The sequence below is a fragment of the Zonotrichia leucophrys genome, chromosome 1A, assembly GCF_028769735.1.
Source record: "Zonotrichia leucophrys gambelii isolate GWCS_2022_RI chromosome 1A, RI_Zleu_2.0, whole genome shotgun sequence".
NCBI lineage: Eukaryota > Metazoa > Chordata > Aves > Passeriformes > Passerellidae > Zonotrichia > Zonotrichia leucophrys.
In genome coordinates, this window is record NC_088170.1 from 27,710,374 (window position 1) to 27,735,963 (window position 25,590).

Genomic DNA, 25,590 nt, shown 5'->3' on the forward strand with positions numbered 1-25,590 from the left:
CATTGCCTCTGTCATACAGCAATTTTGAACTGGCTGATAAGGCCTCTCACATGCGACAGTATGCCACACTCACCAAGCCTTTGTGCAATTCAGAACTTGGTTGCCCATGAATATAATATATCTAGAGCTGTTCTCCCATGTTCTAGTCCTACTTAGAAAACAGGAACTTACTGGTGCAATGGGCAGTTACAAGCTATCAGCTGGGAAGGATCTGAGTGCTGTTTCTTGTGAGTCTATACAATTTCTCGGGTTTCCATATCTATCACTCTTCTGTATATGTTCTTTTCCTTATGTACCACCTTCAGCTTCACAATTAGACGTAAGGCATCTACTTTAAATTGTTCTCAGAATACCAATAAAACCAATGTTTTGTGAGAAATAAGTAAGATCTCTCCCATTTCACTTCTAAAAGCATGATGGTTTTTTAGACATCAGCTCCATTTTCAAATTCTTTTTCAGCCAAATACTAAGAGTGCATTGAGCATTACAATGGGCATCAGTCCCTTGACTTTCACTAGATTGAATGAACTGCTAAACTGTATTAAAAGAAAAAAAAAGATATTTCCCATTAAATTATGTTCCTGAGGAAGATATCTCTGAACATAATTTCTATTACATTTACCCTCAGAAGAACAGGAACACTTACTAAATACTAATACATTAACTAAAAATATTTAGGGTCACAAAGAGAGATGCACACAGTAAGCCAATCTGAAAAAAGGCAGCTATAGAGCACACACTTTGTACATACTACAGTGACCAGTTCTCCTTGACTCCCTCACCTGAACAAACATGTATGAAAATCACTTAAGTGCTATAGTTTCCTCTAATCCATCCAACTGTATTTTACTGTGTATTTCCGTCAGCTGGGTTTTATCCACACATCAGATCACAGCTACACAGTAGAAAAGATTAAACTCTACCACATAATGACATGATTTCAAAAAGGGAACTTCACCACCAACCTTAACAATCTCATTAGCATTTCATTATTCTTAGGACATACTTACATGCAGCAAAAACATGTTGGAAACAGGACACTACCACAGTACATCTTCATAAAAGAAAATGCCAGCTGATACTACCTCAGTGATCTTCTCCCAGTCTGTCCACTATTTTATCTAACAGAATTTAGCTTTATCATTGCAGATAACTAATGCAAGTTTGGAGAAGAAGGAATTTTTATGTTGCACAGAGCATCACAATTTGACTGGGGACGGAGAGTAGGGGACACGTTTTTTCCCCAATCTGTTTTTTCACAAAGAAGGCAACAAATGGAAATTAACTGTAACAATCTTCTAAAGCCTGCAGCGACCTTTTCCCAGCTCTCAAAACAAACACTTGCAGCTTTACCAATATCAACTTGTAAGAGTCAGTAATTCTTCTAGAAGAGATGTTTTTCCTTGGCTGGGAATATATCTTCTTTCCCTGTTTTTGTTTTGTCACATGACTTGTTTTATCCTTCTGAAGTCCTCTTCTCATTTTCTTGAGTGGGTTGTATGATGTTTCATCTTCGCTTCCTTTTACTTTTAATCCTACACCTCCAGTCAGCATTTCCTACTATTTAAATAAACACTTTGGATCCTGACAAAAACATCCCTTCACCTTATAGCATCTCTGTAAGATCAAACCCCATACCGGTTAGCATCATCAGTTTGCATGTGGTTTACCTCAGACCACAAGCTTTACCTTGCTGTTCAAAAATCCAAATTTCCAATTATTCTCCAAAGATCCATATCTGAATGTATCACTAGTAATAGCATTTCCTACTCAATTAAAACCATAACTTGTAACCAAGCTGAAGGAGATAGGAGCCATCCCTGACATTTTTATTAGTGTGCTTTGCCTAAGTAATGTTTTGCTCTTTAGGATTAAAATGGGTTACAGCAAAAGAGTTTAGATTAGAAACTCACTAATAAGTAAGAAATAGCTTCAGATGATCAAGTTATTAAGACTTTGGGAGAAGATGAATTAAAAACAACTGCTCTGAAACATACTTTCTGGCACTAACACCCTCAGATATCATGAAAGAACATGGAACAGTACCAAGTGGTTCAGGCTCATGAGCTGGGAGATGATCCATGGGACTCCACCACAGAACAGGCAGCTCTACTCAGCCAGGCTTCCAATCACAAGTATAAGAGATGTCTGAAAAGCAGCTTAGACTTTTTTTTTTAACCTGCACATCTATGCCAAGTGCTGCTGGCAAGCCAGGTCAGCTCAGTGATCCAAAAGAGAATAAAGCCTCCAAAGCCCCTGAAGGCTATTCTTATGCATATAGCTCCCACATTGGTGTGTGATCACTAGATAACACGAGGGAAGGTGGAGGAGGCAAAACCAAGGGAGGAAGTGAGTATCTGCCTGTTTCTGCAATAGTCTCAAGTTAGATCACTCTAATCATGTTGCCAAACTCCACTGCATTCTCTTGACTACCAGGCAGCACCCACAGCAGTCCCCTCAAGGCAATCAGAGCTGTAAGAAAACCACCTATCACTGAACACTGAGATATCCAACTACAGGTTTGCAGGACTGGCTCGAAGTCCTCTGTCTATGAGACAAGGATCACTCATTTAGTCTTAATGGACTGTTACCAAAATAGGGAGATCCTGGGACAATGGTTTGCAAAGGCTTCAGCAAACAAGTTTGGCTAGGTTCACTTTCAGGTGTCTGGAGTCTGGAAGAACAGATGGGCGTCAGCAGCAAGCCTCTGGTTACACACAAGCCTGTTAAAGTCTGCTTTAAATATTAGGGGAAGGAAGGGATATATAACATAGGAAACGTTGGGCAGAAAGGAAAAGTTGGTGTTTTACAGCAACAGAGTTGGTCAAGCTACTATTCTCTTCCTAAATAAGCTGAGGAGACTCTGAACTCGAGATGTTTTTCTGTTTCTGACTGTAATCATATGCTCCAGCCTTCAAAACCTCTTAAATAAAGAAGGTATATTTTGAAACTGGGCTAAGTCTTAGGATTAGAACAGGTATCAAACATGCTTCTCAAACATAAAAGCTACCTAAAAGAGTCAGTCCAAAAATCCAGTTAACATCAAGCCCATCTCCAAATATAAGATCTCCAAGGAGAACTAAAGCAGAGCAAATATATGCTACTTTTCATATAATACCTTTCCAGCTACTGCCATGGACTTCCTCAATCAAATTCCATCTGTATGTATGTATTCTGCCTTAATATTTTTTAACATATCCACCCTCTATAGATTTGTCATCCCTTGAACACATGAGGAATTTCAGTATCTCCAGCAACATTTGTCAAACTGCTTGTAATACCTACTGCATGAAGGTATGAAAATGCTATTCTTCCTTCAGCAGACATCTCTCTCCCCCTTCAGTTTTTGGGTGTTTTTTGCAACAAAACTCTAACTGCCACTGACTTTATGTTAGTTTTGAAAAACACTTTTCTTATACTTCTTGGAAGATGCATCTTTCATTCTGGGTAAAATGAAAAAGCATTCCTATTTAAGCAGTGTAACTGCATAGCAGCCTCTGAACAGTTGCAAACAAGGTTCAAAATACATCAACTACAAACTCACAACTAGGCAACCTGCAAAGCCCACAAGAAAGTAATTTTTAACACAGACTTTAATTATTGAACAAAAGAGAAATTTCTGCTACTTCAGATTTTTCTTTATTTGGTGCAATACATAGCAGAGAAATAAAAAGGTAAGCATTTAAAAATTGTTTCTTAAATGCCACTTTTGCCTTCCCCCATTACTTATTTTGCATTCAAAAAAAGTTATTTGTTTATTCCCTGATACTGAAACAATATATGAACTTTTCAACAACAAAAGAGATCTATCAGACAAAATAATTCATTATACACAAGAAAACAGTTGTATAAAGGTAAATTCAAGGGTCCTACCCATTAAATAGCCTCTTAAAGTGCACACAAAATTTCTGTTCAAGTCCTGTATTCAAGTTAGTTTCTTTTCACATAACTATAATTTTACAAAGCATTTCATGGGTTGACTTCTTAATTTACACTAATATATTAGTGAAAAAAAAATCTCACTTGGGTAAAGCTTTTTGTGTATTAAAAAAAAAAAGGAGAACAGAAAAGAGAACATACTATACAAAATCTATCTATTATGGAAATGTTGAAGAATTTTGATTTAAAACATGTTCATATTACAATTAGTTGCAAGGTGATTTACATAATCATAAACTAGATGAACAGCAATCTAAATACACAATTCTAAAATTATTCAAAGAATTTCTAGTAAGCTGAAACACTCTCAATATTTACAAACGCCAGAAACAACAGAAGCAGTTGCCTTCCATACCAGAAATTTTACTTTTACAGCAGGACTCCCCCTTTGCAAGCAGTTGACACATTGCTACACACTAAACCATGTTCTTTGCTGTATTTCAATTGAAGTGGCCTTTATAAGACAAACATTTCTCAAAGTGGAGGACGCATTTTTTTAGAAGAGACAGGAAACAGTCAAGACAAGATGGCAATTCTGAAGGAGCAGGAAACTGAAATGGCACAGGAGATACTGCTGAGAGAAGCTGTCACAGGAGTGGTGAGCCCAGGGGAGGATAACAGGGACAGGGAATACACCTGCAATGACAAGCCCACTGACCAGACAGAACACAGCAAAATAAAATCCCAACAAGTGGGAGGCCATGTCACATATTCGCTCAGCTCACTAGCAATTAGCATGGGACCAAGGCAAAAATATTGCTGAAGTGATGGCTCTCTGAGATATCCAGAGGTTTTTTTCAGAGAAGCTTCCAACCACCTCCATGTTCTGTACTTCTCACAGATCTCCAGCACATGGAGTGCACTCACTGAGGAACACCTGAGTAGCAGCAGGGACTACTTAAAAGTAAAGTATAGACCTTATAGCAGCCTTCTTGTACCTAAAGGGGCCTATAGCAGAGCAGAAGAGGAACTTTTAACAAGAGTATGCAGGGACAGGAAAAGGGAAAATGGCTTCAAACTGAAAGAGGGAAGGTTTTGATTACATATTAAGATGAAACTTTTCACATCTACAGGGCAACCAAGGGATCAGGTGCGCCCAGCATGGGTTTAGGAAAGGCACGTCCTACTTGACCAACCCTGATCTCCCTTCTGTGACCAGATGACCCATCAACTGGATGAGAAAAGCTGTGGATGTTGTCCACAGAGACTTCAGAAAAGCTTTTGACACTCTCTCTCAGCAGTCTCCTGGAGAAACTGGCTTCTCATGGCTTGCTCAGGCCCATTCTTTGCTGGATAAAAAACTGTCTTGATAGACGCACCCAGAGAGTGGTGATGAACAAGTTACATCCAGCTGGGAGTTGGTGTTCCCCAGGGCTCTGCACTGGGGCCAGTCCTGTTTATTATCTTTATGGATGATATGGACAAGGGGACCTAGGACACCCTCAGTCAGTAAGTTCAGCAGGAGTGTTGATCTGCTGGAGGGCAGGAAGGCTCTGCAGAGGGCTCTGGACAGGCTGGATCAGTAGGCCAAGGCCAACTGGATGAGGTTCAATAAGTGATGGGTCCTACACTTGGGTCCCAACAACCCCATGCAGTGCTACAGGCTGGGGACAGTGGCTGGGAACTGCCCAAGGGATAAAGCAGCTGGGAATGCTGGGGACAGTGGCTGAACATGAGCCAGCTGTGCCCAGGTGGCCGAGAAGGCCAATGGCATCCTGGCCTGGATCAGCAATAGTGTGGCCAGCAGGACCAGGGCAGGGATTGTGTCCCTGCACTTGGCACTGGTGAGGCCACACCTTGAGTCCTGTGTCTGGTTCTGGGCCCTTGACTGCAAGAAGGACATTGAGGTGCTGGAGAATGCCCAGAGAAGGGCAACAAGGCTGGGGAAGGGTCTGGAGCACAAGTCCTGAGCACAAGTGGCTGAGGGAGCTGGGGCTGTTTAGCCTGGAGAAAAGGAGGCTCAGGAGAGACCTCTCTCCAGCTCCCTGAAAGGAGGCTGTAGCCAGGTGGGGGTTGGTCTCTTCTCCCTGCTAACAGGGACTGGATAAAAGGAAACGGCTCCAAGCTGAGCCAGGGAGGTTCAGGTTGGACATGAGGAAGAATTTTCTCACTGAAAAGGGCAGGTAAGCATTGGAACAGGCTGCCCAGAGAGGCTGTGGAGTCACCATCGCTGGAAGCATTCAAGAAACAACTGGACAGGACAGCTTTATGGTCATGGTGGTGTTCAGTCAAAGGTTGGACTCAGTGATCTTGGAAGTGTTTTCCGACACAAATGATTTTATGGTGAAACACCAGAACAGTTTGCCCAGAGAAGTCGTAGATGCCCCATTCCTGGAATTGTTCAAGGCCAAGTTGAACACGGCTCTGGATAACCTGGTCTAGTTGTAGACACCCCTGCTCATTGCAGAGAGGTTGGACTAGCTGACCTATAAAAGGTCTCTGCCAACTCAAATACTCTGTAATTCTAGGATTAGAATCTCCTAGTTCAGTTGCTTTCTTAAATATAATTTTTGATTTTGAGACATACAAGCCTGAAATTATCTTTTGCATATTTGGATGATTTAAAAGAGTTGTGCTATCTCAATAAGTAAATTTCAACTAAGAAGTAAACTTCAACTAAGAGGCGGGGGGGGGGGGGGGGGGGGGGCGGAGGGGGAAGGAGGAAGGAAGGAAGGAAGGAAGGAGGAGAAGGAAGGAAGGAAGGAAGGAAGGAAGGAAGGAAGGAAGGAAGGAAGGAAGGAAGGAAGGAAGGAAGGAAGAGGAAGGAAGGAAGGATGGAAGGAGGAAGGAAGTGGCGGAAGGAAGGAAGTGGCGGAAGGAAGGAAGTGGCGGAAGGAAGGCGGAAGGGGAAGTGGCGGAAGGAGTGGCGAGGAAGTGGCGGAAGTGGCGGAAGTGGCGGAAGGAAGGAAGGAAGGAAGGAAGGAAGGAAGGAAGGAAGGAAGGAAGGAAGGAAGGCAGGCCTAAGAAAACTTAAGATGGCAGCCGAAGAAGCAGAAACAACATTGCCAAGTCCCCAGTTTGAGAAGCACTACAAAGCTGTGCAACAGGCGATTCCATGGGAGGATGAGAAAGGGAAGCACAGGTCAGACTCTCCCCAGCCCTTTATTAATAAAGGTAGAAAACAACAGAACTCATTCCCTGAGTGTCTTCTCTCTTGCACAAAAATAGATGCTAAAAGTACAATACATCAGACTCAGTCACAGACGTGCACAAACACACGTTCTCATGCCTCCCAAGAATGCATCCTCACTAAAGGAGATGCTGAATCCAACGCATACTATGGAATAAATAAGAACAAAATTTCTAATCTCTGGTATTTTATTGTATCATCCTTTCACCCTCCCCCACAGAATTCACAGAATCACTGGGTTGGAAGAGACCCTAAAGATCATGGAGTCCAACCCATGCCCAAACACCTCAACTAAACCATGGCACTGAGTGTCACATCCAATCTCTTCTTAAACACATCCAGGCATGGTGACTCCACCACCTCTCTGGGCAGACCATTCCAGAACTTTATCACCCTTTCTGTAAAAAACTTCTTCCTAATATCCAACCAGTATTCCCCTTGCCGTAGCTTGAGACTGTGTTCTCTCGTTCTGTCAACTGCTGCCTGGGGAAAGAGACCAATCCCCACCTGACTACAGCCACCTTTCAGGAGGTTGTAGAGAGTGACAAGGTCACCCCTTTTCTCCAGGCTAAACAAGCCCAGTTCCCTCAGTTGTTCCTCACAGGGTTTGTGTTCCAAGCCCCTCACCAGCCTCATTGCCTCCTCTGGCTCAAGCGTCTCAATGTCCTTCCCAAACTGAGGGGCCCAGAACTGGACACAGCACTCAGTTTTGCTTCAGCTGTAAATTGTGGTTTCTAGAATTCATTTTTGTAAATTATTTGAAGATGAGATTGTGGAGAAGCAGTCTGAAGAAGATCTAAACTCTATGGGCATCATCAGCTATAAATACTGCTCCATTCACATCAGGTTCCCCTTCTCAGCTGTATATGGAAATTTGTTTCAACAGCTTATCTTCGAAACTCCATGCAATCACTGCTCTTCCAACATCTTAGATTCTCACATCCCAAAGGACTACAGTTCAATAACCCCGTTTCTCTAAAGGCTATCAGTAGAAAATATGCAGAGTGGTTCTGCTCCAATGTGAGAGAATAAGAATCAGACAGACCTCAGATATTCAATAAGTCAATAGTGAAAAACTGTTCAGTGGACAAGGGACACTGCTCACTCTTTCCCAACTAAGTGCCTGTGTTCGGCTGCAATGCCAAATCAAGATCATTTAACTAAACTTTTTCCTATTGTAGAATAAAGGCAGGTGTTTTACTTCCACTAAGCTGTAGAAAGGCCTATATTATCTCAATTTGCAGGGAAATTCTTTAGCCAAGTATAGTATAATAGAAGTAAACACTTCCAGTACTCATGCAAGGGGGACAACAGCATCAAGCATCAGCATAGCGTAGAAAGGCAGATTACAAAGTTAGTGGTCACACAGTGCCCCAGGTTATACAAAGGATATACAAAAGATGCCACTCTGTGAACATCTCAAAAAAAATTCCAGGGAAAATGATATACTAGAGTCTCCAGAATTTTTCACTTCTCTCTAGACTGCAGCAAGTAAAACTCTCAAACTAACAGAATGAACTCACAATTTTCATTCTTCACCACTGCAATTAGTACATAATTATATGATAAAATACTGCTTTCTATTTTATCCAAATCTTACATTGGATCAGATGTCACAATGAGTTTGGTAAAATTAATGAATTTTGTGTTTACCCAAAGGGTTTTAAAAAAGACTTTATTAACTGCTATATTTAGCACACCTTCAGTGGCCCTCAACAGACTTCAAAAACAACAAAACCACTCCTGGAATTCAGTAGTGAGTAAGCTTTAACTAATACTGAAACGGGCATCCAGCTTTTATTGTAGGCTTTTGCTCCACAGCCAAAAGAACTAGCCAATTGTTCTATACCACTGCTGAAAAACAAACGTTTCAAGACTGCAAATACAACTGTAAAACTTATCTCCTACCTACAGACTTATCTGAGGATAATATTTCAGACTATTAATAAATGTAATTTGGAACATTGTCCCTGTGCCTTCCCCCAGAAAGCCTTTCTACAGAAAAAAAATAATATAAAGAAATAATCTGCCAGTCATAAGCAGTCTTATGTTTGTTTGTATCTCCCAATATGCAATGTAAAAAAACTAGAAATAGAAGATGCAACACACAAAGTTATAGACGTAGCACACTTCACAATCAACACACAATATCAAAGCATTCTTCCTCACTACACATCCCAGAGGCAACTAAAAACACAACTTATGAATACCATCTGCTTCTATTGTCTCTCTAGCAATGTATGAGCAAAATACACAGATTTAAAAATAGAGGAAAAAGTCTTACTCTGCTATATCAAGATATCCACAGGAAGCAGCTGCATGTAGAGGTATCCAGCCTTCATTATCTGGTTGATTAATATTTGCTCCATTTTCCACCAGAAATTTCACCATATCTACGTTATCATCTATACAAGCCTACAAAGAAAGAAAGAGTTAAGAAGTAAGTTCATATCAAAGCTGTTCTACAATGGACATCTTTAAGCAAAATCTTTGGGAGAAAACTTAAGTATTTTCAGTTCTGAGGAGGAAGTAGGGTTTCTTTGTTGGGGTCTGACAGCAAAACAGGAAGAATTTGAGAGATAAACAACAGGTGTTCCAGATCTATAAAACTTTTTAAATAAATTAGTTTAAATAGTTTAAAAAAGCAAAAAAATATTATTTTCTCAGGTAAATGCATTCTGGTTTTCTGATAAGCCCTTTACAAACCCCACTGAACACTTATTCTCCAGTATAAAATAGTTCCTCAAACCCTCCCTTCCTCCCAGACCCAGCTCAGCCACTGGAGTGGATATTAAAATTGAATAAACAGCTACACCATGAAGCAGAATTGTGACTAAGAGCAAGGGAAGCACTTTGAAAACAATACCATAATGTGATTTTACCTGTAATGTACATGAAACTGTGGGGTACAATGGGGATGCTGCATAGTATTTTAACATCACCCTACCGTTTTCTACTGCAGTATATTCTATACCACCATAAATCTTATAACAGTCTATTAATCACTCCTGTTTATAAACTTATTTGAGTATCATTTAGGCAGTTGCAAAAATCTTATCATCTGCCCACATCTGTTAATTACCAAGCAAACAGCGTTGCTCAGATGCAGAACTGCTGCCATTCTGCAGACCTCCATCTTGGCTGACTCCTGTTTTGCCTTTCTTCTCTGTGTTCCAGTATTTTTCTCACAGGGTGCTCAGTGAGTTTTCCTGCCAACTTCTATCCTGCTGCCCTTAAAAGGGCAGAGCAACTGAGAGAAAAGTCCCTCTACATTTCAGGGCAGCAAGAACTCCAAGCAGCTAGACCCCACAAGACTGGTATTAATTTTTCAGCTTAATAAATCAACAATGCTACACAGCCACATGGCTGAAATGAGAACCTCTACTCTTGAGCTCCTAAATCCTACTAGGGAATTATGCCTCTAATGAAACGTAACTAAGGTATAAATTTTACTTTTCAGAATACTTCTGAAAAATTCCCAAAATCACATAATGTTTCACTACAGAAAGAAAACAACTCGGATATCACTATTTAAGCAACTGCATGCTCAAAGATTAATCCTGAAGCTTCCCTCCATTCTGCAATGCTGAGGCAACAGCCACACCATGAGGAGAATGTTGCTGCCCAGTGTAAGGAGCCAAAGAAAACCAGCCACAAATCATCCTTCTTTAACTCCATTTGCTTTAGTTAGGTAAAGCTAGACTGTAATACACTGCTTGCATTATTTGGTTTTCAGTTAAAAACAAAACCCCATTCTTAAATGAAATCTTCCCTTCCTTTTCAGGTATTCTTGAAAACTGACTTGAAAACCTTTTAGTCATATCCATCCCCAATAAAATAATTTCTTAACATACTCCAACAATAAAGACTACAAGTCAACCATATTTGTCTTCAATTTCTCCCACTTATCAACAGAGTACAATGATTATGCACTTATAACAAGCTCTGAAAGAAGAGAATCATCTCTTTTTGTAAGACTTAATTTTGTAACTTAGTGATAAAGAGTCTAAACACAAGACATGGTTAATCAGTTTAGGAGGAAAAGAAATTCAAGAAACTCAGATGTCTACACTTAACAGAAATATCAACCATATACAGCCATATATGCAGTTTTCTGGATATTCTATTTGTCCAACCACTGATATTCTACATCTATAATAATATTCACCATATAATTATAAGGAAAAATAAATTCATATCAGAAACATTTTTTCCAACACAGATATTTGAATACTAAATTTTAATATGATGCATGCTTATCTTAAAGTTCAAAAAAATTTATTATCTGTGAAAAAAGCTGTCTTAAAACTGATTACTGCTATTAACCAAAAAACAACCAACAAAAAAACCAAAAACCCCAAAAACAAAAACCCAACCATCTGATTGTGACACAACTCAACAATCCTTGCCTATTTTTCAAATACACATGAGAAAACCTGGCAAGACATAGTCATAAAAGTGCTGTTGCTAAGTGAATCAAAAGCTTACATATGCAGCACATTAAAAGACATATGACTAAGTGGCTAAAAATATTTGACCAAATTTGGGCAGTTTATTGTGCCATACATGGCAAGAATCAGGAGAGCTCAAATACACTTTTCAGGTATTATCAGAAAATGTACATTCATAACAACCAAAAATATTTTATTAAAAACTCGCTGTTGTCTTCAAAAAGATAATACCTATCTTAAGTCTAGTACAACGAATTGCAATTGATTCTATTGCTGAAAAACATTAATTGATTGCATCCTATGTCTCCATGTCCCCTTTTTGCACTTAACAGAACTACAGGCAGGTGTTAGATAGATCCCATCACTCTCAGCACTTTCCATAGGAAAGGCACTCTCACTATCATCAGGTACCTTAAGACAGAAAGCCAAGAAACAAATGTTATAAAAGAAATTTTATCTAAATGTTTTTCCATTTCTCCTGCACTGTTCACTTCTAAAAGCAGTATTTATCAAGTGTCAGAAGTGCCTCTTTTGTTAAAGACTGACATCTCAACCACAAAAGGAAAGCTTGTCAGAGCAGCATGATAAACTTAAAGCAGTAGTCACTGAACAGACTGCCCTTCTAGATCTCAGCCTGCAAGTTATTACAAAGGAAAAAGCAATGTACATGCAAGATGTAAATAACTAGAATTCCACTGATGCTGCAGTAACTCAGAAAGATAAATTCTCACTTTTATTACTGTCCCAGAATCTGAACACAGGACACAGACAGCTGCAGGTCTTCCTTTTGCACATCTCTTACAGCCCTTCCAAGATTCACCTCAGTTCTTCGCAGTCATCTGCCCTTGTCCCCCAGTCTCTCCCTCCATGGCCCACATTCACACCTAGAGCATTGGTTACCACTCAGTGAAACCACAGGTCATCCTGAAGCTCTCTCCAAGTGCTTGCAAAACACATCTGCAGAGCACATACACCAGCCAGCTCCCAGGGCAAGCAGAACATGGGCGCTCACACATAAGATACCCTTCATCCCATGAACTGCTTTCTCTCCCTCAACCCCTCACCAACTGCAGAAAGGCATTTCCACATGAAGCACTCATCACCATGCCCAATTTGACCTAGCAAACGGGCCTCAAACAGAACGACAGCTGCCAGTGCAATCATATAAACCTTGTTTCCTTTGAGAACCAATTTAGAAATTTGGCTAATCAGTCATAAAGTCAAAGTAAAGTTGAGAATACAAAGTCTGGTTACCTTTTCTGATAAGAAAAAGGAAGTACACTGAAGTCCAGAAAAGAAAACCACTTTCCATTTGTACAACAACCTGAAACTTGGACTGCAAAGACCAGCAAAGATCAACAGCACCTGGCTCCCACACAGACCAGTCCTAAGTAGGTCTAGCTTGTGCTGGTAACAACATTTTAACATTTTCCCATAAATACCCAAAAGGAGACAACCAGATACCTGCAGAACATGCTAGACTAGAAACTGTTTGCCATGACTTTGTATTTCAGTGCAAGTGGCAGGTGATGTTGCTGGCTCTTGATACAACGCGCTAAGAACGCAGGTGACAGGGAAATACAACTTAGTAGCCTTAAAAAGAAGCAATTTTAAAAGAAACATCAGAAATGATTGGTTCTTCAGGGAGCAAGCACCCAAAGAATTCAGCAGAGAGCACTCTTACCCAAAAGACAGGAAGAACAAGCCTGTAACTATTTTGAAAAAATCAGAAATCTCGTAGGGAAAGAAGCAATCAGTCTGTTAGAGCACTGTCCCATTTCCATGAAGCAGAGCCATACATCATGCACCGTACATGGGACTACAATTTTTTCAGACATTACACTTCTTTCAGTAAGTTTTGGTAAAATTTGTCCCCATTCTCCACAGACAGATTAAAATCTACCCTTTTACTGATTAGATCAGTATTGTGATCTAGGCCATAAATTACTTTGCATCTATTATGAAAGTTTTTTGTTTGACACCTCTGCCATCACATTTTATTTTTTCCTGTTTTACTCTTGGTACAGCAAAGAGTCAAAAATATGAACACAGATGAATATATTAAAGGGATAAAACAAGTCCAACAGCCATTCTGAATTGCCTTGTGAATACTGGAAACACGAAGAAGACCTCACACAGTGGGTCTGGAGTATAGTTTGTCCCCTCTTTCAATTTTTCCAGTGAAGTAATTCCAGTTGGTCCAACAGGACTTAGCAGGACATGAACATCTGTGCTAATGCACCTGAGAATCAAATTAAAGCAGCAGAGCTAGTTAAAAGTGGCTCCTGTTCTCTTTACCTTGGGTTGCTTGTTCCTCTGCCATCACATACCACACTTCCTTACAGCTAAGCTGACACATTGTGCTAAACTGGATCAGAAAGGCAATTAGAATTTAAAATGAAATAAATAAGAAAGAAAAATAATCTTATCTTTATATGTTTAAAGCAGAATTATTTGCTTGGATTACATTAAAATGGGTTTTGTATTCAGAGAAGCAGCATTGTTCTGAAATTCATTTTCAAGTCCTAATTCCACTATCAAAGAAACAAAATTTAGTTTCACTCTGAATTTTCACCCATTTTCTGAATTTTCTGAATTTTATAAAGCCTGTGTTAAAGCTTCTTGTTTCAAACTGACACTTTTTGAAAGACGTATTTCTAAATTAGCAACTGATTCTACCCCTTGTACTTTTGAATTTACAACACATTTAAGCCTAGTTTCTTGTTTGTAAGTATTTCACAGAAAAATAAAATATTTTGGGTTGGAAGAGACCCACCTATATCCAAATGCCTGTCATGGGCAGGAACGTCAGGCTGCTGAGAGCCCCATCCAACCCGGCCTTGTACAGCCTTCCTACAGAAATCACCTAACTCGCACTGTCTATCTCACTGTGCTCCCTCCCTCCCTTACAGAGCAGCTCCACCTGAAACTGAGACAGGAACAGAGGCTGAAGAGAACTAAATTCACCAGCTGTCATGAGAAGGTGGTTAACCACGAATCCTCTGAAATAATGGTGCCACAGAACAGTTCACAGCATGAACTCAACAATTCCTGCTCCCACCCAAGTCCTCGTGCTGCCCTCCCATGAGCACAGCACCATGAGCTGATCCCCACAGTCTGAACGCTGGTCTCACTCTGCAATGATTTCTGCCCTCATGAGGAAAGGTGTTCTTAGGAGAGAGGACACTGCAGTTCACTAATCACATCTTCTGTTCATCTTCACTGACACTGGGAAAAAAAAGAATAAGTTCACATATTGCAATTCTTAGACATTTTCTTCTGTCAATAAACCACTAATGGAGAAGGTCTAAAAAGAAATTTGGTCAAAAGAACCAAACCAGGTCCAAGCAACGCTTTCCACTTTTCAATAACTTACATATTTATGCTGCACATTAATTAACAATGCAATACCAACAACTGAAGTGGCAGTAAGGTGTATGAAATGAAACATGAGCCTTATCTAACTTTCAAGTTATGGAGTCAAAGTAATCTGGGAGTTACTGCCACTAGAACAAAGGAGGAATTTTTTTTGCACCTAAATTTGTTACTCGGCTATTAATTCAATGTTTTCATTCCAAGTATAACATCTTAAAGTTCTAATACTTGTAATGACTATATCCTAAGACTCAATGAATATTTTGGAACACTTTCAGGATGAAAGGTAATAAGAATGACCAACAAATGAGGTTATGAAATATTAGTGACTACTACACCTATTTACCATTCAAGCAATCACTATAAAATCAGGTATTCTACATTTGCCAAGCATTCTGTTTAATACAGTACATACAGGGTGAAGAGGCTGCTGTTGATTTTCATGTTTATGTTAAGAAACAGAAGAGTTGTAACAGAAGGTGTTGTAACAGAACTTCAGGTCTTAATCTAGTATTACAGATGACAAATGTTGCTCAATTATGAAATTAAGTGTTCATTTAGCAAACCCACAAGTCACAGCCTCTATTTTTCACTGAGCCGGTACCAGATACCTTGCCTGCTGAAAAAATCTAGTTTTAGGATTGAATATTTTACTTTATTAAAGCGTGCTTTCTAGCAAAAATGGTATGGCCTACAATGCAAATATCCTTGCTAAACTAGTAATATTACTCTTTTGCTAGACTAGCGTTCCTTTCTTTAGCTTGCCTGTAAATATTGTGCCTATGATACACTTGTGTGTTATGTTTTGGTAAGAATGGCCTACTATTTAAAGTCCTGGAGAACTGACCCACAAGAAATAGTTAAAATTATTATTACTTTATCTGATAATTCAAACTACCAAAGTACTTCAAGAGTATCTCATGGCTTCTGCAAGCAACAGCAAAATCTTCTCCAGAGAAATCTCTTGGAAACACTTCACTTTTAAGCGCAGAAAATGAGAATCATTTTAGACATCTGCAAAAGCAGGTAAGAAAGAGACTTTCTCCTAAGGAAAAACCACTACTTGAAGATGATACAACATTTCATGTCCGTTCAAGTCTCATGGGGAAGGCATGCAGAGGCTGTTGAAACTGAGCACCCATTAACTATCCTTGCTTAATTCAAATACCGCAGAACTGTCAAACACTGAAAAAATAGACAAATCATTCCAGAACTCAAACTTCTCTAGCTATTATTTCCACTTCATGTAAACAGCTTGTCAAAGTTTTCTAAGATATATACATGAATATATCTCAACAGAAGTTCACTTAAGATTTTCTTTCAGCTCCAAGATAAAACCAGGTGCTACATGAAGTCAGTAAATGTTTAGCTCAAATATGCAGTAAGAGCACAACATAATTTCCATCCCACAATTCTGTCATGTTTTCTTTGCTACACTGAATTACAAACTTAATTACATGCCTTTAAGCTTTGCTAGTTTGTAACTTATAGTTAAAGCTGCAGGTTTAATTATGGACACAATTAATGAAAAATTCTAAAATCTATCGCTGCTGATACTGATATAATCTACATGTTAAAAAATTGATCTCATAGGGATTTTCCACTATTTAAATCCTAATGAATGCTTAACCATAGATCTTAATCAGGACTGCAATATTTGAGTTGTTTCAGAGTGTTTCAAGTAAAGATAGAACTATTCTTGCCCTCTAACCCCCTGCCAAGATAAAAAAGGAGAGTTGGCTGCAGCAACGTTATTTACTCTAAGCAGAGATGCTACCCTGAGTGTTACCAACCCCAGTAATGGATCAAGACTCATTCTGACAGACATTATATGGGCAAAACAACCCAGTCTAATGCCTGCTCCTGTTCTCGCTGAAATAATCCCGACTATTCCAGGCTACCTAGTATTGCATGCAAATGTGCTTCAAATAAATATTTGTTTTCATTTTTAGCTCTGTGAAAATCTATTTTCAGGAACACTTGAAATTCCCATACCAGAAGTTATCTCTTAATTAAAACCACCATACTAAATATGTAGTATTAAATTTTAATGGTATTCATCTACTGCAATGTGAAGGAAAATCTCAGGAACACCTGCCAAAAACATCTGCCTAAAGCCTTCAAATAATCCTTGGAAAATGAGATGTCATGGAAAAAAAATATTTTGGAAGAGATCAAACCAAATGGCATTTAAAAACTAAGTTACTGATGCTGGTGCAGCTCTATCTGCCTGAGTGGTTCTTTTTGTCCTGGCTCAACATATTGACACAGTTGGTAAGAGACTGGACTCTACGAAGCAATCTCTGTCTGAAGTTCACACAAATGAGACTTTTTCTTAAACTTGTGGTATTAAGTGCCTGGGAAACAACTTCTGCTTTTTCTTCTGATTTCTTTCCATTTAAAAAGAACATTAGTACTTTTTGTGGAATTTGCTTATAAATGAACTTTCAGGTTTTTTAGGCAGCTTTTTAACCATATGCCAAGTGAAAGAACAGGAGTTTACCAGGCAAAATGGAGAAATGAAGATCTGACTGACACCATGGTATTCTAGCTGGTACAATGTGCAAATTCACAAGATGTCTTGAACCCTGAAGGCTTAGGCAGGTAAGTATGTATAAATTACATATGACAGATCCTCATTTTAGCACATACCAAAAATCAGTGAATGTGGGAGTTGCATCCAGAACTGCATTTCAAGCTCTGTTGTTCCACAGAAGGCTTTCTCTTTTTTCTGACCTCTGCCGAGGCAATTTCAACAGATCAGAGAATGACAGAATGGGTCAGGTGGGAAGAGACCACAGTGGGCCATCCAGCCTAAGCCCCCTGCTCAAGCAGGGCCATCCTCAGAGCACATGGCACAGGCGCTTGAGACGGTTCTCAAGCATCCCCAGTGAGGAAGACTCCACAGCCTCTCTGGAAAATCTGTTCCAGGGCACAGTAAAGAAGTTCCTCCTCATACTCTGGTGAAACTTCCTGTGCATCAGTTTGTGCCCATTGCCTCTGGTGCTATTGCTTGGCACCACTGAGAAGAGCCTGGAAACCTCCTCTGACACATTCCCTTCACATACTGACAGACAGGGACCGGGCACCCTCTCAGTCATCTTTTCTCAAATCTGAACAGGCCCTGTGGTTGATGCACCACACTCAGTGGGACAAAGACAATGCAACCCTCCACACCTACCTCCTGACAAGTATGGAAAAGAAACAAGGTTCAGGAGTACACAAAACTGGCATACTGTAAAAATATAGTGCCACTATACAGTAATGCTTTCACTAAGCATTTATTACTACAACTTTGGCAGACAGCAATTAGTTTTCATGGTCACACAATGTGTAGACATTACATTTCAGAAGGAGAAAGCAAGATCATATATTTTTATGCAATAACATGTATTTTTGTCCCAGTCAAATTAAAGAGTAGCCAATTGCATTTCAAATAGGGTTTTTTTTTCCATGAGTAAACATAACCTGCTTTTAGCATATGGGTGACTAATCGAGTTCTTGAGCCAAAGTAGCTTTTCAGTTTAAAATACTTAACCTCCTGATATCCCCTAATGCACTTTCTTAACCAATATAATCTAGCAAAACAAAAAAGCATCAAGAAAACTTTGCAGGGGAACCTCTTTACATAAAAAAATAGGGGTTTTTTTCATTTCTATATTCTTTCTATTAAATTTAAACAACAAGTGCCAAGTTTTCTTTTTTTCCCTCTGCTTCTGACTATCACCTCTATACAGTTCTGAGTTCTTCAGAGTGGAAGAGTGCAGTGCCTTGGAAGAAAGCAAACCTAACCACATCTATCAGCCTTCCTCTGTGAACTCCTAGGCTGTTTGTACTCCAGTCATCAGCTGACGTTTAATCTTCTGTATTAGCAGGATCGAGGGGAAGTGTTCCCTGCTTTCTAATTTTAGCTAAGTGAAGTGGCAGAACTGAGTAGAATAAAAGAAATAACATCAAATTTAAGAAAAACAATAATAACCCTTCACACCATCAATGGGGAAAAATTTACATGCTGACAGAGCATGCCAGAGTAATCAAGACAGACTTTCTGTGCTGTGATCCTACTACACCTTATTGCTGACAATAAAAAGGGGCTTTAACAGAAAAAAACCCAAGATTACAGGTACAAAAAGGCAGTAAGACACTCCTTCAACTAGCACTTGCCATGTGTGGTACTCTCCTTAGCATTATACAGTGTATGAGTAGTAAAAGCAGATATAGTAAGCTGATAGGGGTGGTATCAGTCAGGGCTCTTTTACTCCCTAAGCAGGGGAAGCTATGCAAATAAATGACTAATTTGTATAACTCAATTTAACATAGAATAAAAAGTTCGTGTGAAGTATGAATAATACATCAGTTACATTTATACGCACTTTACATGTAAAAAGTGAATATCATCAAATTGAATGAAAAAACTCATACACGGATGGAACAAAAATAAAATGAGAACCAACACTGGCATTCCAAATTGCTTAAACATTAATCAGATAATGTTAGATATGATAAATATATATGTTTATCAAAACTGCATTCTGTGCACAAAGCCACTTCAAAAAAGTAGGACTACATATACACATGGAAATGAATTGTTTCTCAATTTTCCATTTCTAAGGAAAGAATATCTTGCCCCTGCTACTTTCTGTTCCTAGACTGGGAAAAGAAAAGCTATTCTTCTCTCATGTAAATCCCAGAAAATTCTTCAATTTGTGATCAAACTTACGATTCATTGAATTGACTAGATAAATTGGAAATAATTTTCAGCTTTTCAAAAATGCTACTAAGTCTTGAAGATGACTTAGGTTGCAAATCAGCAGGTTCAGGATGAAGGTAAAGTATTCTGACAGGCTCACCCAAACTTAAGCAGAAAACCATGGTTTTTCTGAAAAAACCCAATTGAACAGAGTTTAAGTGAAATTATCCAAAAGCAAATCAACCAAACTTGTTACAGTAAATATCAGTTTCTTTTCCTCAAAACTGTACTTTTAATATAGAGTTAATATAGATTTTTTAATATAGATTAATAGATTTTGTCTATTCAGATGGTAATAAGGTGAGAAAGGTGCAGTTTCCAGTCCCTGCAACTCTGCAGTGTCAGACAACACCTCTGCCAGGTGTTTTAGCAGTAACACCTCAATGCTCCTCAGCACAGGCCTTGCTCTGAGGCAGCCAACACAGAAGTGTTGAGAAACCTCCAGAATAGTCCTTGTAGCACAGTGTGTTTTACACGTAACAGTGATGTCTATGCATTTTAACTGTATTTTTCAATAAAAAAAACCCTACAAACCGCAGGAAGCAGCTCTCCAATTCTCTCCAATGGCTGTGGAACACACATATGTACATAACTTCATTTTACAATCACTCATTTAATTTCTGTTTTCAGAAATACATACAGAACAAAATCAGAAGAAACTGGGACCTAGTTTGCTTTCTGTTCTGTTGCAAGTTTGAAGGAATTACTCAGGGGAGTGCATAAGGTATAGACAATGCTAAAACTTTGGTGTCAGGTAATTTCCATATACATTTTCATATTCCACATTGTAGGAACACACAGAGCATCATTTGGAAGAACCTGTCCAAAGCCTTTTTTCTCATTTAATCTGCACAAAAAAATGTCCCTGTGGTCTCCAAAAGTAAAGGTACTTACAACAGACAAGGGTCACCAAGACTCAAATTCTCTGCAATTATAAGATGAATGACATCAGGATATGCCTAAAGCCAAAATTCAAGTCAGACAAACCACTCAAAGAAACCTTTGGAAGTTAAAAAAAGTGTTTTCACGGTGTCCCATTGCTAAGCAATCCTCTAAAATAATTTGTATGCGTGCTTCAGAATATTTAACAATATTGTTTGTTCAAACAAATAAAGAGATAATAATCAAACACACCACAAGCCTCTGTCAATTATAAAGAATAAAAAGAAATATTCAAGACCAAACTCCCTCTCTCTCAAAGGCCAGCTATGCAGCTGTTCATCTGCGCACACAGAGTTTGCAACTTCTAAAAAAGGCGTTTTTGCCACAGTGTAACTTAACACTGCCCTCAATAGGCTCACCACACGGCGAACTCGCTGAGCTTCCTCACTGGGTGGAGGAAGACGCGCTCCCATGTGGGCGCTTCCTCTGCCCCAGCAGCAACCCCAGTCCCACCTCAACAACTGGCCTTGGATTCTATCCAAATTTTTCACTAGCACGAGAAAACAGCCGTGAGTACTTCCTAACAGGGAAGGCCATCCAGGATTTCTCTTGAGCCACAAAATTAACAACATCCACTTTGGAACCCTCTCTCTCTCCCAAAAGAGCAGGACAGAAGTACCAGCTTTGACATCAGATTCCCTCTGGTCTATATAAACAGGAAATTCTTTGGTACAGTTGTCCCATTAGAAACTCATTATGACAGATTAACGAAACTGCAAGTAATCACAAGTTCCTAAGAAACTACTTACATCCCAATAACAGTGAAAAATGGTCAGGAAGACAACAGCCAACAAGTAAAATAATCGGAGCTTACTTAGACCCACCCACAACAGTATGCATCACTATATATACACGATACATGGCATTTTAAAAGAGCCAATTTTCAAGTCTGTTTTTTAATCCTCTGAATGGGTATCACATGGACCAGAAGCCATTTTCTGAAAGGCAATTTTATTAGGAAGCTACAGTAGTAAGGAAATAAAGCAAAATTATGGTAGCAATTAAAAAGAATTTTTTAACAAATAAAACTGAGACAATCAAGATAAAATCTGAAGTAAAAATGGGTCTGGATAGTATAAACTTACAGTAACAGAGAAGAGATTTGGAAGGAAAAGTTAGAAACATCAATGAAAAACACAGCTGTCAGGGGCAGGAATACTAAAGCATTTTTAGATACGTTAAGAGTGCAAAAACCCTCACAAACAGTATATAGGGCATAAATAAATAAATATAGAAAATTAGTCAACAAATACTTCTATTTTGTGTTTTGAAAGAATCAGAAAGTTTTATCTTGCATAATGAGGCTGATATACCTTCTATTCTACTAGTAATAAGGAAGAATATTAAAACCCCATGGACCACTATTTTAACTTAGTAGATCTTGGTCACAAGTGTGCTTGGGTAGCTCCCTAGGCACTATTCAAGAACTAATGTAGCTTTAAGGTTGCCAATGTTTGTCTTCTCAACAGATCGTGAAATCCATGGAAAACAGCAAAGGACTGGTAACACCGTACCAGCACTGCAAAGCAGCAACAGGAATGCCTGAATGTGTTAGCTTGTCAGCCATACTGGATAAAATAAATAAAAAATTAACTAACAAACAAACAAAAAATAATCTATGTGAAAGATTCTAAGATAACCAAAGTTCATTAGGTTTATCAGCCAGAAAGCTATACCATATCAACACAGTTATACTGTCCCAAAAGCTTTGCTTAGCTTCACCACCAGCAGCGCTGCTTTTTCCGCACCACAGAGCCAGACCTGATGGGCAGAGGATGCAGCTGACACTCACTCCTATGATCTGGGGCACCAGCAAACAGTTTTGAATCAGCAGGGGTCCAACGAAGCTCTTCAAGCTTGCAGCCCTGCCAGATGAAAGCTCACCCCCCTCAGAACAACTGTTCATAGACTTTCATGAAAGCTCACAGCAGAGACACCTTCGGTGCAGAGCCTGAAGAGGCTTCCTCAGGAGAGGACACCTTGAAGTATGTCTCCCCAAACCTGAGTTACAACAGATTTCTCTTTTTTTGTCACAGTACACCCTCACCATATGAAGTATCAGATTAACTCTGATGTATGCTGTTTCGGCACACAGTGCATGAAAACCCAGCACAAACTGAGTATTTTTGAGAAGCGATTCTCTACACTGCATCTGCAACCAGTGTTACTGCTGTTCTCTTCATGGCATTAAAAAGCCAACCAGACTCTGACACAGTCTCTGATACTTACTCTGATACAGAGGTCAAGAATGATATATGTTGACTTTTCCTCACTGTATTAGAAGCATTGTTATACTAAAAATGTTACACTTTTTGTCAGTATCTTACAAAAAAAGCAGCTTTTTTTTCTTCAAACTGCTGTGTGTGCTCCAGCACCAGCACCATCTCAAGCCTCACTCTGGATTTGTTTGCATGCTCTGATGCAGGCTGTACCACCTTCACCACTGCCACCAAACACGTAAGACAGGGGATCTGCAGCATTTCACACGGCAGGACTTAATGACTCTGCAAGTCACAGCTCTGGTCATGCCTATTTTGTGTGGCAGAACCTGCACTGCCTCAAGAGGTCATGCCTGCTACCTCCTAAGTGTCTACAAATTCTAGGGATGAGTTTACAGACAGGGACAGGAGACACCTGTATATTCCCCATCCTCTACAGAGCCTTTGATCCTCACAAATCAAGTTATCTCTGTGTGTAGAGGCAAACCTGTAAACTAGTCAATGCTGAATTTTGTAGCTCTTGCTAACCTTCTTAAGAGCAATTTCATCCATGCAAGCAAGCCAGAGTAAAATACTGTAACTAGATGAGCAACTGTCACCCACAGCATACATGCCAAAATCAGCGTGCCAAAATCATGGTGTCCTCCGCACTTCTGTCACAGAACAAGGAATTCAGACTTTCATACACCTGCTGCAGCAGTTCACCTCCAGCCTCTCAGTCCTGCATGCCAAATTTTGGAAGCTCAGAAATGAGTTCCAAGGAGAAAAGGCACTAAAGAAACTTGCTAGTATGATGTATTTTTTTCACTGTCTTCAGCTGCACACAGTACCACTTTTAAGAGATAATGGAGAACATACTTTCGGTAAAAGTTCTTGAATGCTGATGAAAACACACTTTAAGAAAGCATTTAAACTGAGCTTTTATGATCTTCTTTTCCTGCTACACTTGATTTTAGGCAGTTACACAAAAACCATATCCCAGTTGACAGCAATTAGATCCCCATCTGAATATTTTGCTGTAGATTCTATGACATTCAGATGATGAAAACATTTCAAAGTACTTATAAACACCATCCCTATCCAATAATTTGCCTATGTTTCAAGATGACTTTTAAGCAATAATCTGTTCCCTGCAGGAGGTAGTGTTATAAAACCAGAAAACCCTAATTCCTTTGAGCTAACATCCACTAATCATAATCACTCAAGGCATGATTCTACACGAGCTCACTGTTGACAAACAGGGAGGTCCCACTCTCCCTCCTCATTCTCAACTGCACACTCCCAAAAGCATTTGTCAGACTCTCCATTAGCCAATTCACTAACCAGCATGGCAGAAACAACCTTTTCTTCCTCCCCACCCACTGAAACAAACAAAAAAGGAGGAGGGAAAGAAAACAGCATGGTGGGAGGAAGAGCACACCCTTTCAAGGCAGCAAAGTAGGGTACTGCCTCAGTTGACCTGCAGGAGCTGCAGCCACTTCAGTTTCAGTCTAAAAAGGATTCTAGAGTAAAGGACAAAAGCCTAAATTGCTAATTATGCAGTAACTCGTTTATATTGACTTCTAACTTCTGAGAGGCTGCTAACATATTTGAATTGCAACAGGACACAAAATACAGTTTCTCTTCACCAGGACTGTGCTTAGTCCTGGCTTGAAAGAAATAACAAAAGCCCAGAAGTCTGTTGTTTACCTGACCCTAGCAGTAGGCATGTCATCACAAAATCAATCACAAATGTTCTGAAGTTTGCTTCTTGTACATCAGATTACTAGTTAAAGATGATTATTATTAAAGAGCACAAAAAGGAAAGCCTGGCTGAAAAGCAAGCTGGCTTCAAGGTCAGCCATACAAATGCACACTGGCTTTACTGACTGCCTTTTCCCCACAAATACCTACAAACAAATGCTAAATAAGTGAAAAAACCCCACAAAAAATGAAATTGCTTTAACATTATGGAGAAAGCACACACACTGCCTGAGCAGAAGGAAAGTCTAAGCACTGCAGTTTTGGTGGGTAACCACTCAGTGTCCCTGGAAGGGGAGGAGAAATAGCAAGGACAGGGGTAGGGTTTGACAGGGAAGACTTGCAAGTTCTCACATTTAAGACAAATGAACAAAGGCCTGTGTGACTTTCTCTACTACTCAATCATCCACTGTTCATGCTGTAAACTGAAAGCTCCTGCAATGCAAACTGTTTTGAAAACTGGTTCTCAATTAATTTTCACAAAAGCTCTATCCATCAGGCTAGGGGCCATACTCCAAATGCCACAGAGTACTTGGGGAGAAACTGACTCCATGTTGTACAGAATAGAGAAACCCACTTCCTGACATTCCAGAGGATGACCTTTGATGTCTTGAGCTTGCTCTTTCTACTCTACACACCTGTACAAAAAACTTCTGGAGGGGAAAGCTGTTCTGCCAGCATAGTTTTACTATTAAATTAGGCAAAAAAGTGTTAGAGCTTTATGCTTCTCCTAAGGACTCTACTTTGACATTAAATATTCATTTATGCACCTATATATAAGCAATACTGAGGCTGAACAGTCAAATATTCCAGGCCTAGGTAATGCTTTAATTAACACTGCCTAAGTCAAAGCAATTGGCCCAACAAACCTCTGACCTGCGTGGAGTCCTACATGATTTCTACTTCCCTGTGGCTAAATGAATTTGTTTCATTCAATCTGTGAGACGATCAGTACTTTTGTAATGTGTGGCTATTCAAAATTATGGATTTTTCTTTACAGTTGAGTGTTCAGCCTGTACTATTTAAATCTTGTTCCAAATAGAG

The 25,590-nt window shown here is 39.4% G+C and overlaps 1 protein-coding gene across 5 annotated transcripts in view; it reads right to left on the reverse strand.

Moving 5' to 3' along the window:
* PPP1R12A (protein phosphatase 1 regulatory subunit 12A) overlaps positions 1-25,590 on the reverse strand; it is a 112,451-nt gene that overhangs the window by 58,781 nt on the left and 28,080 nt on the right. For all 5 annotated transcript variants that reach the window (XM_064701996.1, XM_064701994.1, XM_064701993.1 and 2 more), the window contains exon 2: positions 9,354-9,484. In XM_064701996.1, the coding sequence (XP_064558066.1) occupies positions 9,354-9,484 (131 nt within the window). The remainder of the gene's footprint in view (positions 1-9,353; positions 9,485-25,590) is intronic.